The sequence below is a fragment of the Monopterus albus genome, unplaced genomic scaffold, assembly GCF_001952655.1.
Source record: "Monopterus albus unplaced genomic scaffold, M_albus_1.0 scaffold169.1, whole genome shotgun sequence".
NCBI classification, from domain to species: domain Eukaryota; kingdom Metazoa; phylum Chordata; class Actinopteri; order Synbranchiformes; family Synbranchidae; genus Monopterus; species Monopterus albus.
In genome coordinates, this window is record NW_018128049.1 from 1,198,679 (window position 1) to 1,213,858 (window position 15,180).

Consider the following 15,180-nt stretch of genomic DNA (forward strand, 5'->3'; position numbering starts at 1 on the left):
GGATCTGCAAGGAGGAATGGCAGAGGATCCCCAAATGCAGGTGTGAAAAACTTGTTGCATCATTCCTAAAAAGACTCATGGCTGTATTAGCTCAAAGGGGTGCTTCTACTAAATACTGAGCAAAGGGTCTGAATACTTATGACCATGTGATATTTCAGTTTTTCTTTTTTAATAAATCTGCAAAAATGTCAAAAATTCTGTGTTTTTCTGTCAATATGGGGTGCTGTGTGTACATTAATGAGGAAAAAAATGAACTTAAATGATTTTAGCATATGGCTGCAATATAACAAAGAGTGAAAAATTTAAGGGGGTCTGAATACTTTCCGTACCCACTGTAAACTCTCGTAAATTTAGGCTAATCGTTAAGCTCCCCTAATTTTTCCGCCACACAGTATTAGCTTGTTTAGAAGATACTGGCCGGTCTGGGCCATGATCCTGAAGTTAGCCAAGCAACTACCACCAGCTTTGGAGAGGTCAACCTGGCTTCTTTTTCTTGTTCTGTTCTGTCCTGTTTCGTTCTGTTCCATTCTATCCATTTAAGGACATTTTCAAAGTGATGTGGCTGGCATAGCAAAAATATCTCAGCCCACTATGTCATGCATTTTAACCCAGGTGGCAACGGGAATTAATTTGACTCATCATTGCATTTTAATGAGTATATCTAATTGGTTACAAAATGGCTTGGTGAGATGAGATGAGAGAAACAGCCTTGGTTGCTAGGTAACAGACAAATGCTGATAACCCATGTTGGACTGAATATTTAGGGTTTAAGATAAGATAGGATTACTAAAGTTAGGATTTGCTTCTGTAATATCAAATTGGAAAAAAATCTTAAGTTAGGATAGGAACACTAACTTAGGAACTGTTCTTTTGTAATGTCTTTTAACCTAAATTAGGTCCTAACCCTAATTACAATGGTTAGCACAAAGTTAAAATAGGATCTGCAAGTTAGGAAGTTTCTGCAATATGGCCCCAGGCCTTTATTTGTTTGTGCTGGCTTTTAATTAGACTGACACAACCCTTCTATGGCACAGTTTGGTGAATGGATCATTGATCTAATGATAATAATATATGGTGACACTTAATGCTGTAGTGTCAGGGACATAAAGCAACCCATGGAAAAAGTATGTTTTCTGGATATGATCATTAATCGTAATCAATTATTATTCAATGAAAGTCATGTTGGCTGCCTTTGACACAGTGACTATCAAACATTCAAGCATTATAAGTAGTTTTTTTTGGTCTATTATTATCTCCCAGCCAAGCCCAGCCGGCATTGGGCGAAAGGCAGGGTACACCCTGGACAGGTAGTAATGTTCTCATCAATACTCAATATTCATCATTATTGTATCATAAAACCAACATATTCAATGACTTGTGTTAATAAATTAAATTTATTTGTGTAAATTAATACTGGAATCATTGAGATTCCTAAAGCAGAGAATGGCTGAACCTTTAGGAATTGTGTTTCTATCCCATGTTTGCTACAGTAGCCACAGTACAGCACTACACTACAGTACCAAGAACCCAGGCCACTGGCACATAACAAGGGTTCATGATTCTATAATGGTCACCCATAAACAGGTAAAATGTGAAACAAATGTTCGCCTGGCATTATTTGAGTAATTTCTCTGGAGTGTATTTGAAGTCTGCTGACACTGTTTGGGGTTTCTTTGCCCTAAACAATCAATGTATCAACACAGAGACCTAGCTAACTAGCAATGTATTGAAGCTGTGAGTGTGTTAATGTGAAAGCTTGGACTGAATTATCTCAGAACTCACCAGGAAATTTCTATTTTTTTAATTCTCCTTCTTGTCTCTGTGCTTGATATACTGAAGTCAAAAAGCCTCAGGAGAGGCCCAGATTTCATAAATCAAGATAAAACTTTTTCAACTTAGCGTTCACCTCAGTCTGGCCCAAGTGGTGCCAGTCTAAAAACAACTTTACATGACTATGAGGAGGGAAAGCAGGATGGTGGTGACAGAGACCTGTAGAATAATTCTGCCAAGGAATACATAACAACAAATGACCAGTTTGTACTGAAACTGCAATATTCCAAAAGAATAATTTAACAATAATTTTAGGCGATTAACTAAGTTGCATTAATGACATCATAAAACCCCTTCTTAAATTAAGAGTGTACTTTGCCACTGTAAATTTCTTTGAAGGTAGTCAGTTACATGACACGGTGTAAAAATGGTGTGTATGCACTTATCAGCCATGCCTTTTAACTATGGTATGGTCCAGTACAACAGCATCGTACCCACAATAAGCATAACACTGACTGCTGGACAGTCACACAACAATCTGGGTTACTACTGTACATGGAAACATTGCCAGAGAGAATTGTGTGTGTGTGTGTCGTGTGGGCTGCTTTGCTGCAGGTACAAGATAAAGGATTTGGACAACTCATAAGTACAGAAAAAGTTGTTCTGGCTGTAGAAAACAAGCTCACTCTTATCCTTTGTCCTGTTTGTTTTACCCAGTTTACTTCCAATAACTTGTCTCCTCTTGTCTGTTTTTAACAGTTTTTTTTTCTTTATTTATTATATTGTATTTCTCTCTGTATTTTTCTCTAAGTAGATGAGGAAAAACACCAAGGTCAAAATGATAACACAACAAAATAATAACAGTGCTATCTTTCAACAAAACCTGTACACTCAAAATGTTTCTTGTGTTTCTTTCCTTATTTTATCTCTCTCTCTCTCATTGATGGTATATTTATGCTTTTTATCCAGCTACCCTTATCCCCTGTAAGACTTATCTGGTTGGGTACAATCTTATCATCTCTGAAGAGAAAGTTATTTTCACAACTTAATTATCTAACTTTCTTAAGATAACAATTCATATTTGTGTTCAAGGTGAGAAAAACAGGACAATGTCCTCACAGCAGAGAGTTGAGGACTTTCCTGGAGGACCCAAAGTGTAAAGTCACATCTGGTGGAATTTGCCCTGTCATAGTGTAACTGGAACAGTTGCTGCTCTGCTTCACCAGTAAAACCACATTAAATTGTGATCACTCAGCCTTAAGCATTGGTGATAACATCAGAAAATTATACACTTACTTTACTGTAACTGCTCTCAGTGTAGTGAGGTGGCTTATTCTTTCACTGTATTTACAACTGGGTTGTTTGTGTGAAGAAACTCAGTAACTGAGGAGAGATGTCTTCTCTATGGGTCACTTGTTTACAGTATGGATGTATAACCTCCTTAGATACATTCACGGAGCATGTTAATTGAGTGCATCAGCCAAAGATTCCTATTTCAGCATTCACACTACAATTAAGGAGTCAGTGGAGTTTTGCGGTGGAGAAAGAGAAGTGGCCTGTGAGAATTTGTGTGTTTTGTCTCATACAATATGTATTTTAAGGTGTTGTATTTCAGGGGTGCAAAAATCAGGGAGGAGAGAATGAACATTTATACAAATACCCTCAGCACCTGATCTATTGCCACTGTCACAGAGGGAACTTTAACTTTAGGCAAAAGCAGGTGTAAAATTGGCAGCACTGTGCTCAGCATGGCTGCTGTTAATCACCTGAGATCTTGTCAGAGTTAATAACACATTTGAGGAGGAAGAGGGTGTTTGTAAATTGCTCACCACAGGAGAATGTGAGGGGCTTGTACAGGCTTTCAGGTCAAACCATGCTTCAATTACTGAACGAAATAAAAGATGATTTGACTGGCAGGAGACTACGTGACTGCAGTTCTAAAATATGTTTGTTTGGTCACTGTAAACGTCATTGTAAGACACTGTAAAACTTTCTTCTACACTTTATCTTGGTCCACACATGCACAACAACCTTCAGGCACCAGAACCTAAGGGAGGTGTATTCAAATTAACACAGCTGTGACTCTGCTCATTTACATCATCAGTGTTGGTAAATACACTGCTAAATAAAAAAATGGTGGAGCCACAATATTTTGTGCATCTGACTGTAATGTGTGACAGGTTTAGTAACACCCCCCCCTTTGGGTTTCCTAGAAATGACATTTCTGTGTACTGTATACTGTATAAGAAAACTGGTGAATTTGCCACTAAAACTATTAAGCCTCAGAAACAAAGAGGCCAGGTGATAATTCACAAAAACATACATAAAGAAGCCATTACAATTTCTCAAACAAAGTTCTAAGGACTGATGAAGCAAAAATACACACACAGTAAAATGTTGAAAATAGTAAATAGCTTATAAAACTGTTTCATGTCCTCTAGTCAAGATATGGTTGGTCACTGACAGCTCAGCAACTAACACACAAACTGATGTAATATGCTTGAGGTTGCTTTGAAGAAACAATCTTTTTCTATTCTTCTATGACACATTGCTACACTGTATCAGTCATTTGCTGTCTATATTGGTAACCTGGTTTTATAAAGAACCTTCTTTTAAGCCTTCTTCAGTAGCCATCTGTAGTCTGAACCACTGTACAAATACTCCAGGAGCAATTAATCCAGAACTATTGCAGAAGGTCTATCCGCACCACCTCCTTTCTCAGACATGCTTCCCTGAATAACTTGTAGGAGTGACAGGCATTTTTTGTTGTTGTTGTTGTTGTTTGTGTGCTGACTCGAGACCTCTGATCTGGTTGTAGTGATCCTCAAGAATGTACTGCTATAAACAAATGACTATTGTAACCAAACTGTAATATTGACAGTCATTGCTAGTGGTTGCAATAACACTGGAATCATTAAAGTAATTGCTGAGCACAGTTTGAGTAGCAACTGAATCATTCACTTTCTCTTCTAAATAAATCCCATTAATCTTGGGCTTGGTTAACAGCCTGTCTGACTGCTTGTGCTTTTGGCCCACTTATACATATTTCAGGAATTTCATATACACTGTACTCTGCAATTAATGTTTTCATTACAATAGTATCATTACTGATATGAATAATGGCTAACAACTACAGAGTTAGAGTAAGACCTAGTTTGTAAACCAAATTTCCTTTTTAAATACATTTAAAGGTTAAGACCTAAATTACCAATTATTCTGATATAGACTATTTAAAGAACTGCTAACAGTATAATCTCAAAGGAACCTTCACTGCTCCATATGAGCAGCAGTTGTTCCCTATTGTGTAGACTGTCCAAACAATAAATTTTTTATATTCCATGTTCTCTCTCTCATAACATCTTCAGAACAGTAATTGTAACTTCACAATTTATGCTAGCGAGCCAAGCATGCACACAAATATTTACCTCTCTCACAAGTGCGTGACCAGTAGCCAGTGCCGGTGCAGTCACAGATGAATCGATTCCAGCCTTCTTTGCAGACACCTCGGTTCTTGCATGGATAGCTCTCACACTGCTTGCCCTGTTGCTTGCTGCATGAGGGTTTGATGCCAGCACCATTCTGTGCCTCAGCAATCTGACGGATGTCCTTGCTTCGACCGTCAATGAAAAGGTCTCGGATACAGCCCACATAGCCGTAGTTGAGCATTGCTGTCCAGAGTTCAGTGGGCAGGATGAGGTTGGTGCGGTCAGTGGGAAGGCCCCCCAAGTACATGTCACCCTCCAGGTCCAGAATCTCGCTCTCACCACTGGCTGTGAATGGTGTCCTTCTGCTGTTTACAGAGATGGTGCCTGTGGTGGGGTGGAGGGAGAAGAGATCAGATACAAGATCAACACTGTCATTTTTTTTATCAAATAAGGAAAGACCTCAAAATAATGAGAAGGTTACCAGTGTTTTAAAGATGAATGTGATGTACATCTGTGGATATGAATTTTGATTCAAGTTCATATTTATATAAGATGTCAAGAACAAATCATATTGTATACACAATGATCAAAGTGATGAACTATTATTCAACCTGATAGAACATCCATCCATCCATCCATCCATCATCTATACCGCCTATTCCTGAATAGGCTCACGGGGGGCTAGAGCCCATCCCAGCTGACATTGGACAAGAGGCAAGGTACACCTTGGGCAGGTCAGCAATCTATTACAGGGCTGACACATAGACAAATAACAACATACACACTCACGCACACTCCTACGGACAATTTAAAGTCACCAATCAACCTAAGCTGCATGTCTTTGGGCTGTGGGAGGAAGCCAGAGTACCCGGAGAGAACTCACGCAGGCACAGGGAGAACAGGCTTGAACCCGGAGCCATCTGGCTGTGAGGTGGCAGGGCTAACCACTGCACCGCTGTGCTGCTCTAGAACATACATGTAAGGAAGCATTTGGTGTAGTTACATAAATACTGTAGAGTACTGTTGTAGTCAGAGGGAGCGCCATGGACTTTACACACACAAACACAAACACAAGGACATACCACGTATGGACAGTCATACACTATCTGGTGTCACGATAACCGATAGGGGAGCTGATTTCCTGCTTGAAGAAATGACATTGCACTTCGGTGTGAATGGCCGAGCTATGGGACTGATGATGGGACCTATGAAGGAGGCCAGCCGGAGCAAGCTCGGCACCGAACCAATGCTCTGGACTTCATGTCCAGTGCATTGGTTTGGGTGTACAGCGTGGAGCGCAAGCAGGGGGCTGTCACCCAAGCTCGCCAGCCACCGGGTGGGACCCTGTACAGTGCTAAAACAGTTGTCGGATGTAGACTACAGAGTGAGACTGGTGAAGTGGGGCTGTGTGGTGGTGCTGAACTGGGACTGGTTGGCACCCTACGGGTCCTTGGACTTCTCAGGAGGGGGAGTTGGACAATGGGTGCCCAGCACCAGTCCTGGACCCCTTGCCAGTAAACACTCCCAGACCCCCAGGGCAGCCCCCAAACTTTGGGTTGGTGAACTATAGTGTTGGTTGCCAGGTACTTTTGGGAGGAAACTATGTGTATATAAGTTTATGTTGTTGTGTTTAATAAAAGAAGTGGCTATGGATAAAAAGACAGCATGACTTGAGCGTCATTCTTTAGCTCACCACAACACATACTGTACATACAGTACTTCTCAGTGAAATACAACAGTAGACAAAGACAAGTGGATAAGACCTCTTATTTGTTTACTGTTTATTGCATTCTAGTCCACCACTTAGTATGTTCATTCAGTGATGATCAGACATATTTTTGACAACACGTCAAACTTGCTAACTCATTTGAAATGGGCCCGTGGGAATGTGAATATCACTAATGCAAGGAAAACATGTATGTCGTACAAATACTGCTTCCTTCATCATTTAAACAGCCTTTCCCTAATTACTGGAGCATTTAGTAGTAGTAGTTTGCAGCACTACTGAATTTTTTTTTTTCTGTGGTATTTTTATTTTTTTTGTTTCATTTAAAATTATGACTTGTTTTCCCCTTACTCTACCAAAAATGACCCAAACTGTGACCTCAAAACTGAGGTACATACCAAGCTGGTTTTTGTGTACCATTACACTCCTGATACACACACACACACACACACACACACACACACACACACACACATTAACACACACACTATTTCACTAACTTCACCAATACAACTGACCTGACCGTCCATCTCTCTGGATGTCCACATGATACCAGGCACCATCATTGACCTTCGTCTGGGTGGCCTTCACCTTGATAGTCCCAGAGCCCATGTCCAACAGCAGATACAGGCTGCCATCCAGCAGCTCCACTGCAAAAAAATCCACCTAAACAAGGGTAAAAGAACTGTTCTGAGTCTATTACTTCCCATAAGTCGATGTGCTGCCGTGATGTAGAAGTGTACTCAGCCTGGCAGTACACTGTCACATGACTGTTGGCATGGTCACAGGTGCAACAGAGCACACTTATGACCACACCCAGCTATGTGTGGCATTAAACCTGTGAATTACTGCAGGAATTACTACAGGTGTATGCTTTAAGTAGTAGTTTAAGTAAATTACCTACTTATCTCATCTTGTCAGTTTCACAAACATAAAATAAATGTGAGACCAATTTCTTAAAATTCCAGAAAATAGGAAAAATGGGAATCATCTTGTCCTGGGCATGAGCACAGGGCGGGCCAGTATATAAAAATCTTTTCTGAGTTTGTCACCATTGTTTTTTAAATTAAAAATACTATATGTTTTTATATATTTACCTGCCAAAAACTATTCAAATGAAAAACAATATGAAAACTACATAATGCAACCTGTGAGAAGGAGGCATGAGTAAACGTTACTTTAATGGGTCACAAACCAGAAAGGCTGGTAACCATTGTGTGGAACAAATTTTTAATGACACATTATTCCTGCCATCAAGGTTATAAGATAATAACAATTATTATCTAAATTGCAACTGAATTTGTTGCTTTGTCTTAAAATGTTTTGCCAGTCATGCTTTATTTGTTCCTCTAAACAACAAGCGTGGTTGCTATTTGCAGATATCGTTAGGATGAAAATTTTAAAGCAGAGTTATAATTAACAAGTGATCTTGGGGATTATGGACTGACCTTGGTGTTCTTCTGGCTGCGGGCAGCGTCTTTGCGCTCCTGGGGTTTGCCGTGGGTGAAGAGGATAAGGCCGTTGGGCTCAGTGGTGCGGAAATCAAAAGAGATGGATCCCATCCGTTTGGTGTTCCACTTGGGGAGGCTGATGTAGGCCTCAGGAGTCTCAAATGAAATAGGGTCCAGGGTGGCCACATTCTCACACTTGTAGGACACCTCACCTTGGATTTTCATCTTAGGGTCCACTATTCGAGCCAGGCGGGACAACTCAAGTCTGATGTCATTGTTCTTATACACCACCTGTAACAGGTCAAAGCATAGCATTCTAAGTATTCTTGTATCTAGGTATTGTCAAAGATGAATATAAATACCATCTTATCATTCAACCAAAATATCCCCGGTAACACATAAACAATTAAATGTTACCATTAATCACCATTGGTTAATACACCAAGCTGCATCATCAGTTTTTCAATAATACAAAGAAAGACCTCAAAATAACAAGCCAGTGTTTTAAAGATCAATGTTATGTACATCTGTGGATATGAATTTTGATTTAGGTTTACATACATTTACATATGTGTCTGTTCAGGCTGAAATGTAAGCTACTGTATGACCACAAACAGGTGAATCAAGTTTTAAAGGCAATGGTCACCTTAATGTCAAAAATTAACACATGATTCAACCCTTCACCAAATTAAAAGCACATCATGGGGACATGCTGTCTCCTTCCCACTTCTTAAATTACTATGCTACTATTATACAATTTTTACACCAAGCAGGACATTCCTTTACATGAATTAAACTAAAGTTCTTAATAAGGGAAATTTTATATTATTAAGTGAATGTGAAAATATGATCCCCAACTCCATGATCATTTAGAGCTGCTGCGCAGAAATGTAACATTGATAAGACCTGATGTACAAGTCAGCAGCCTCTTTGCTAGTGCATATGATTACAGCAGAAGACAGTGAATCACCAGGCACTTATTATACCCTTAGGGCAGAAGATTGAGGAGGATGAGGAGTCAAGGCATGATCTCATAGGTTTTTGTGTGCAATATGGGCCAAAAAAAAGAGTTCATGGACCCAAGTGACATGGATCCAAGTTATATTTCAAAGAAGATATTATAGGTGACTGGACCACTGCAAGTTAACCCATCTTGGTGCATTGGCTTCAGTTTCAAGTGGGCCTCTGTTATGTCAGGAAACAAGAAAGGTGTGCATGTGGTTCTCCATGCCATGTACTGTACAGTATGTTTGCAGCATCAAAGGTAATATGGGCTCACTGGAACATTCATGACAGGCTACAATAACAGCAAGGAGACACAAAAAAGTCCCATTCAGGTCACCAATGGAACTTGAATGACCCATATCTAGAGCTCCGGTTCCATCCCAAAACACTCATGTTCAAGCCCTTGCTGAGGATGGTGAAAGCAACAGCTAAATAAAGGCTCAGTTTAGAGACAATTCAAAATGTGACCTGATGTGATGAACTAATGCAGAAAAAAAGTAACGAAGACTTCACAGGATCCATAGAACCCAGAGAGAGGACGCTAGTGGGATATGTTGTCATAAACAATCTGGGAAAAGCAACAAGAATGGAAAATAATGGCATCCTAAACCATCTGGATCATTGCTCTCACACACAGCTAACAGAGCTGGACAATAGTTTCTGGGAGGACCAGTATGGAATAAGAAGGGCACTGCAGATCCCATGTGAGCATCTTGGTTAAGGATGCTGAATTAACAGTCTTCACTGAGCAATTTTATTGAAAGTTGCACATAGTGACGGTTAGAGTGTCCGTTCCTTGATGAAGTGTTAAATGTTTGTGCTTCTCACATCTAATTTAGTTGTGGCTGTGTTTCATAAATTGAATTTTATTATTGATTTGTGGTATCTGTTTGTTTTCTTGATTGTGTCTTGACTTTCATGACTATGATTGCTTCTGTTCTTAGGTCTTTCTTGAAATGGAGATTGTAATCTCAATGAGACCTGAATAAACAGTTAAAAAATGAAGTCTTTGTCATCATAAGACTTCACTCTACTGCAGGTTGGGTTAAAACAGACCTCAGAGCATACTTACTAACTGTGGGTGTTAAGGCCTCATGGCCTCGAGACCAAGAAATATCAGAATGAGGGACTCAAAAGGCAGGACTCAGATACAGGGTTCAATCAGATATTTATTTACTAGGCTCAAAGATAAAGATTGACTAGGCAGAGATGAGTTCATAAGGCTGTGAGGTAAACCAAGGCTAGCCTCTCCAGCAGGAACCGATGTTGCAGTTCAGGGGTAGGACTGGATAGAGGGACCGGTGGTGTGAGAGAAAGCAGGGACCGGGGCAGAGCTGGAGACAGTGGATGATGACAGGAAACCAGAGTCTATGGAATGCTGGTGGCTTGGAGGAGGATGAGACTAACTCGGGGAGTGCTGACAGGTCAGCAGTGGCAGAGAGACTGGCAGGCTTAACTGGAGTTGGCTAAAGATTCTTTGTGGTGCGTCACCAACTGAGGAATAGATACTGAGTAGAGGTAAAGGCGGGCCTGTGGAGCTGAGATGAACGAGAGGGAGACGGAAGGCTGTACTGGAGCAGAGCAGGCCAGAGGAGTGAAGGTGAACCAGTGGAAGCTGAAGAGCTGTACTGGAGCGAGGCAGGCTGATGGCACCCGGGCAGTGACAAGGAGCCAACAAATGAGTATGCTGACACAGGACTGGTGATAACTCACTCCGTGAAAGAAACTCATTGGTGCCACCATGCCCTCCATGGAGAAGTTGCATATGTTATGGGTCAAAAGGAGGGCGGAGAGAAAACTCTTTGAAATCCTCCCCCCCGGACGGCACTACAGGTCACTGTACGCCAAGACAACCAGACACAGAGACAGTTTCTTCCCCCAGGCTATTACACTGATGAACAGCTAGTCTATGTTGTTCTTTTAACTTGTGCTTTTTTAACTTGTATATATTTTGTATTAATTTATTTTGTTTTTATGTTGTGCACATTGGGGGTCACATTGGGCTGGAGACAAATTCCTTGTATTTTTGAAATACTTGGCAATAACGTTTTATGCTTATGCTTAGGAGAGGAGTAGAGAGGAGAGGAGAGAAACTCAAAGCATCATGGTGCCCACCAGCAGCCTAGGCCTATATCAGCATAATTAAGTGAAGGCTCAGGGTCACCTGATCCAGCCCTAACTATAAGCTTTATCAAAATGGAAAGTCTTAAGTCTAATCTTAAAGGTAGAGAGGGTGTCCGCCTCCTGGACTGAGACTGGGAGTTGGCTCCATAGGAGAGGAGCTTGATAGCTAAAGGCTCTGCCTCCCATTCTACTTCTGTGGATTCTAGGAACCACACGTAGACCTGCACTCTGAGATTGAAGTGCGGTAAAGAGTTACAGTAGTCCAGCCTGGAAGTAACAAATGCACGGACCTGTTTTTCAGCATCACTTTGAGACAGGATGCTCCTGATTTTTGCAACATTGTGCAGGTGAAAGAAGGCAGATCTAGAAACTTGGTTTATGTGTGATTTAAAGGACATATTCTGATCAAAGATGACTCCAAGGTTCCTCACAGTAGTACTGGAAGCAAGAGCTAGCTAGCAAGCTATATGGCTAGATAGAAGATTTCTAAGGTTTTCTGGCCCAAGCACAATGACTTCAGTTTTGTCAGAGTTTAGAAGTAAGAAGTTGCAGGTCATCCAGGCCTTTATGTCTTTAAGACATGCTTGAAGTTTGACCAGCTGATCTGATTCATTTGGCTTCATAGATAAATATAACTGAGTATCATCTGCATAGCAATGGAAATTTATGCTGTGCTTCCTGACAATATTGCCTAAAGGAAGCATTTATAAAGTGAAGAGAATTGCACCTAACACAGAGCCCTGTGGAATGCCGTGACTAACTTCAGTTTGTGTAGAACATTCGTCATTAACATGAACAAATTGAAATCTTTCTGATAGGTAAGAATCGAACCAACTTAGTGTAGTTCCTGTGCTGTTCTCTACGAACACTAGCTGACCTGGAGGATAATTCTGACACCTTCTGTCCTAAGACTGTAATTGCAGCTTCTGTGTCTCTTAGTGACGACATCATTAACGTGAGCCACATTCTGTATACAGCTTATCTGTATTTAGACATGATGATCGCTTCTCCTCGATTTAAGTTGTTTTGAAGACACCTTCGGTATGTAAAAGCTATTGAAAAACATTTAAGTTAAGTAAAGGCAATGTTTAAGTTGAAAGCGTACTCATTTATCATTACATTCTAGGATTATCAACAGGAGAAGTTAAGACACACTGTTAAGCAGTTATACGTTATTGTAGACACTGTTTGTACACGCTAATATAGACGCTGTTTGTATGCACATGTAAACGTGCCAGTAGATGCTGTGCATTTATTATGTTATTTGTGTTTCTATAGTTTTACGTCATTCCATGGCCAGCAGTAAAGTGTCAAAGTCCATTGGTTGTCTGTGGTCTGTGGGAGACGTTATCAGTCTGTTGAGTCAAACAAAGGTCTTTTGACATAAAGGGCAGAACAGTTCCATTAATCCCAATAACATGTTCAAGTCTCTGTAGTACGATGCTGTGATCAGTGGTGTCAAAAACAGCACTAAGATCTAAGAGGACAGGTATGGAGACAAGTCCTTTATCTGAGGCTAGGAGGAGATCGTTGTGACTTTCACCAATGCAGTTTCTGTACTATGATGGACTCTAAATCCTGACTGAATATCCTCAAACAAATCATTCTTGTGCAAGTGGTCACATAACTGCTTAGCAACAGCTTTTTCCAGAATTTTTGAAATAAACGGGAGATTGGATATGAGTCTATAATTAGCTAGGACACCTGGGTCAAGAGTAGGCTTTTTGAGTAGAGGTTTAACTTCTGCAACTTTAATTACCTGTGGAACATAGCTTGTTAATAGAGAAAGGTTAATCAGATCTAATATGGATGTGTTGATTAGGGGAAAGACATCTTTGAGCAGCCTGGTTGGGATGGGGTCCAGGAGACATGTTGATGATTTAGATGAAGCAATTGTTGAGGTCAACTCAGAGAGAGCTATGGGAGAGAAGTAGTCCAAGTATAAATGAGGTTTTACAGATGTTTCTAAAGCCATTGTAGTAGATAGATGATGTGATTTTAATCACTTCTCTGTTATCTGTGATTGTGTTTAATTTCTACTTCTAATTCTAAAAAAAACAGAATTGAGCTCAGGCAACTCAGGTTTTCATAACTGATTATGAAGAACAGTCAAACATCCGATCTCAAACACATCAGTATATACCATCATCAGATCTTGTTTACATATATATATTCTAATTAATGTTTTTTAATCAGTTCATATCTGGAGCACCCAGAGATCTGTGCTCTGTTCCCAGCTAGCTCATTTTCATTCCCAAAACAATTCTTCCACACAGCAACAATTTGATGCCTAAATTTGTTTTGTGTTGTGTTTTTGTTTATTTGTTTCTCTTTCTAACATTTAGGTGGCAATGGACTAGGATTCATCACCTCCAAAACATTGATGTGGCCATGGGAAAAGCTTACAAATTACAGTGCTTTACTGCTTTGTAAGTAAGTTTGTAAGTAGACTATGCAATCTCAGTTTTTGTAGCGATATTGATGACTTGTCTTAATCTGGCAAGTCCAGATTCAAATATGTCATGTCACTGCTGCTCTGTCCAATAAAAAGATTTGTCAAAAATCAAATAAATGAAATGAAATATAGTATTACATTAAAGCACATTACCAGACATCATATTCCATCTCATACTGAATCAACCCCACAGACCAACCACAGAAATGTCTGTCCTGCATTCATACCCAGATACAGTACATTCATATCTCTACTGTAAAGCTGGTTCATAACAGATACAGTTTTCTGTATGACAGAGTGTCCTTTCAATGATGGAAAACAAATGAATAAAAAACTCTTAAGTGGCCAATCTTTTATCACAGCAGCCCTAGATGCTGTCAATAACAATGGGAGAATGGAGTCACGAAGGGGGATGTGTGTGTAAATTGAAATCTGCTCAAGTGGAAAATTGAAGGTCTTTTTTCCCCTAATTCTCTGGGCAGAGAAACACCCTCTGTCTACCTATATTTTGGGCACATACATACACAAAACAAATACACCCTCTCTCTTCTCCATTTCACTCACTTCTATATTAATGTCTGTGCTCCAGCTCCTTGCCCAGGGTACTGTCTGAGAGTGCAGCTATGGCGGAGTGGGTAGATCGAGGGGACTGGCTGAGATTATCAATAATCCACCAGCAGATTTGACAGTAAATCAACTCATCCCTTAAGGTGCTTGGGATGGATGGAAAATGGTCTTTTCCTCTTTTCTTCTTTCACTCTCTTTCTTTGCTGCCTGCCCTTCTCTTTTTGTTACATCTATCCACCATCCATCTCATCCCCCCACCTCTCCACTAGAAGCGATGCTTCCTTCTCCTCTGACTGAACATAAATATCCCAAACCCCTTGAGCTGATCCACCACTCTCTCTTTCAAATTAAAAGCCTAAATAAGAATGACACTCTCTTCAGATTCACCACCAACACAGAAGGGAAAACAAAATTGAATTTCACATGTCTGTAGTGGCCTGGCTTTGTAGCAAGCCTGCTCCATCTTCAGTCTGTAAAGATACTGTGTTGAGAAAACACTGAAAATATGTATTGCCACAATTTTTTGGGGCAGCCTTCAGCTCCATTTTTTTAGTTTTTTATTTAATTATTGTAATCTGATTTATTTCATGCCTGATGCTGGCTGGGATTGGCTCCAACCCCCCCCCCCCCAAACCCCATTGGGACCTAGCGGGTAAT

The 15,180-nt window shown here is 40.3% G+C and overlaps 1 protein-coding gene across 8 annotated transcripts in view; it reads right to left on the reverse strand.

Annotated features, from left to right (window-relative positions):
* nrxn3a (neurexin 3a) overlaps positions 1-15,180 on the reverse strand; it is a 223,155-nt gene that overhangs the window by 86,206 nt on the left and 121,769 nt on the right. For all 8 annotated transcript variants that reach the window (XM_020615713.1, XM_020615712.1, XM_020615710.1 and 5 more), the window contains 3 exons: positions 8,370-8,663; positions 7,440-7,587; positions 5,196-5,579 (listed from right to left, as the gene is read on the reverse strand). In XM_020615713.1, the coding sequence (XP_020471369.1) occupies positions 5,196-5,579; positions 7,440-7,587; positions 8,370-8,663 (826 nt within the window). The remainder of the gene's footprint in view (positions 1-5,195; positions 5,580-7,439; positions 7,588-8,369; positions 8,664-15,180) is intronic.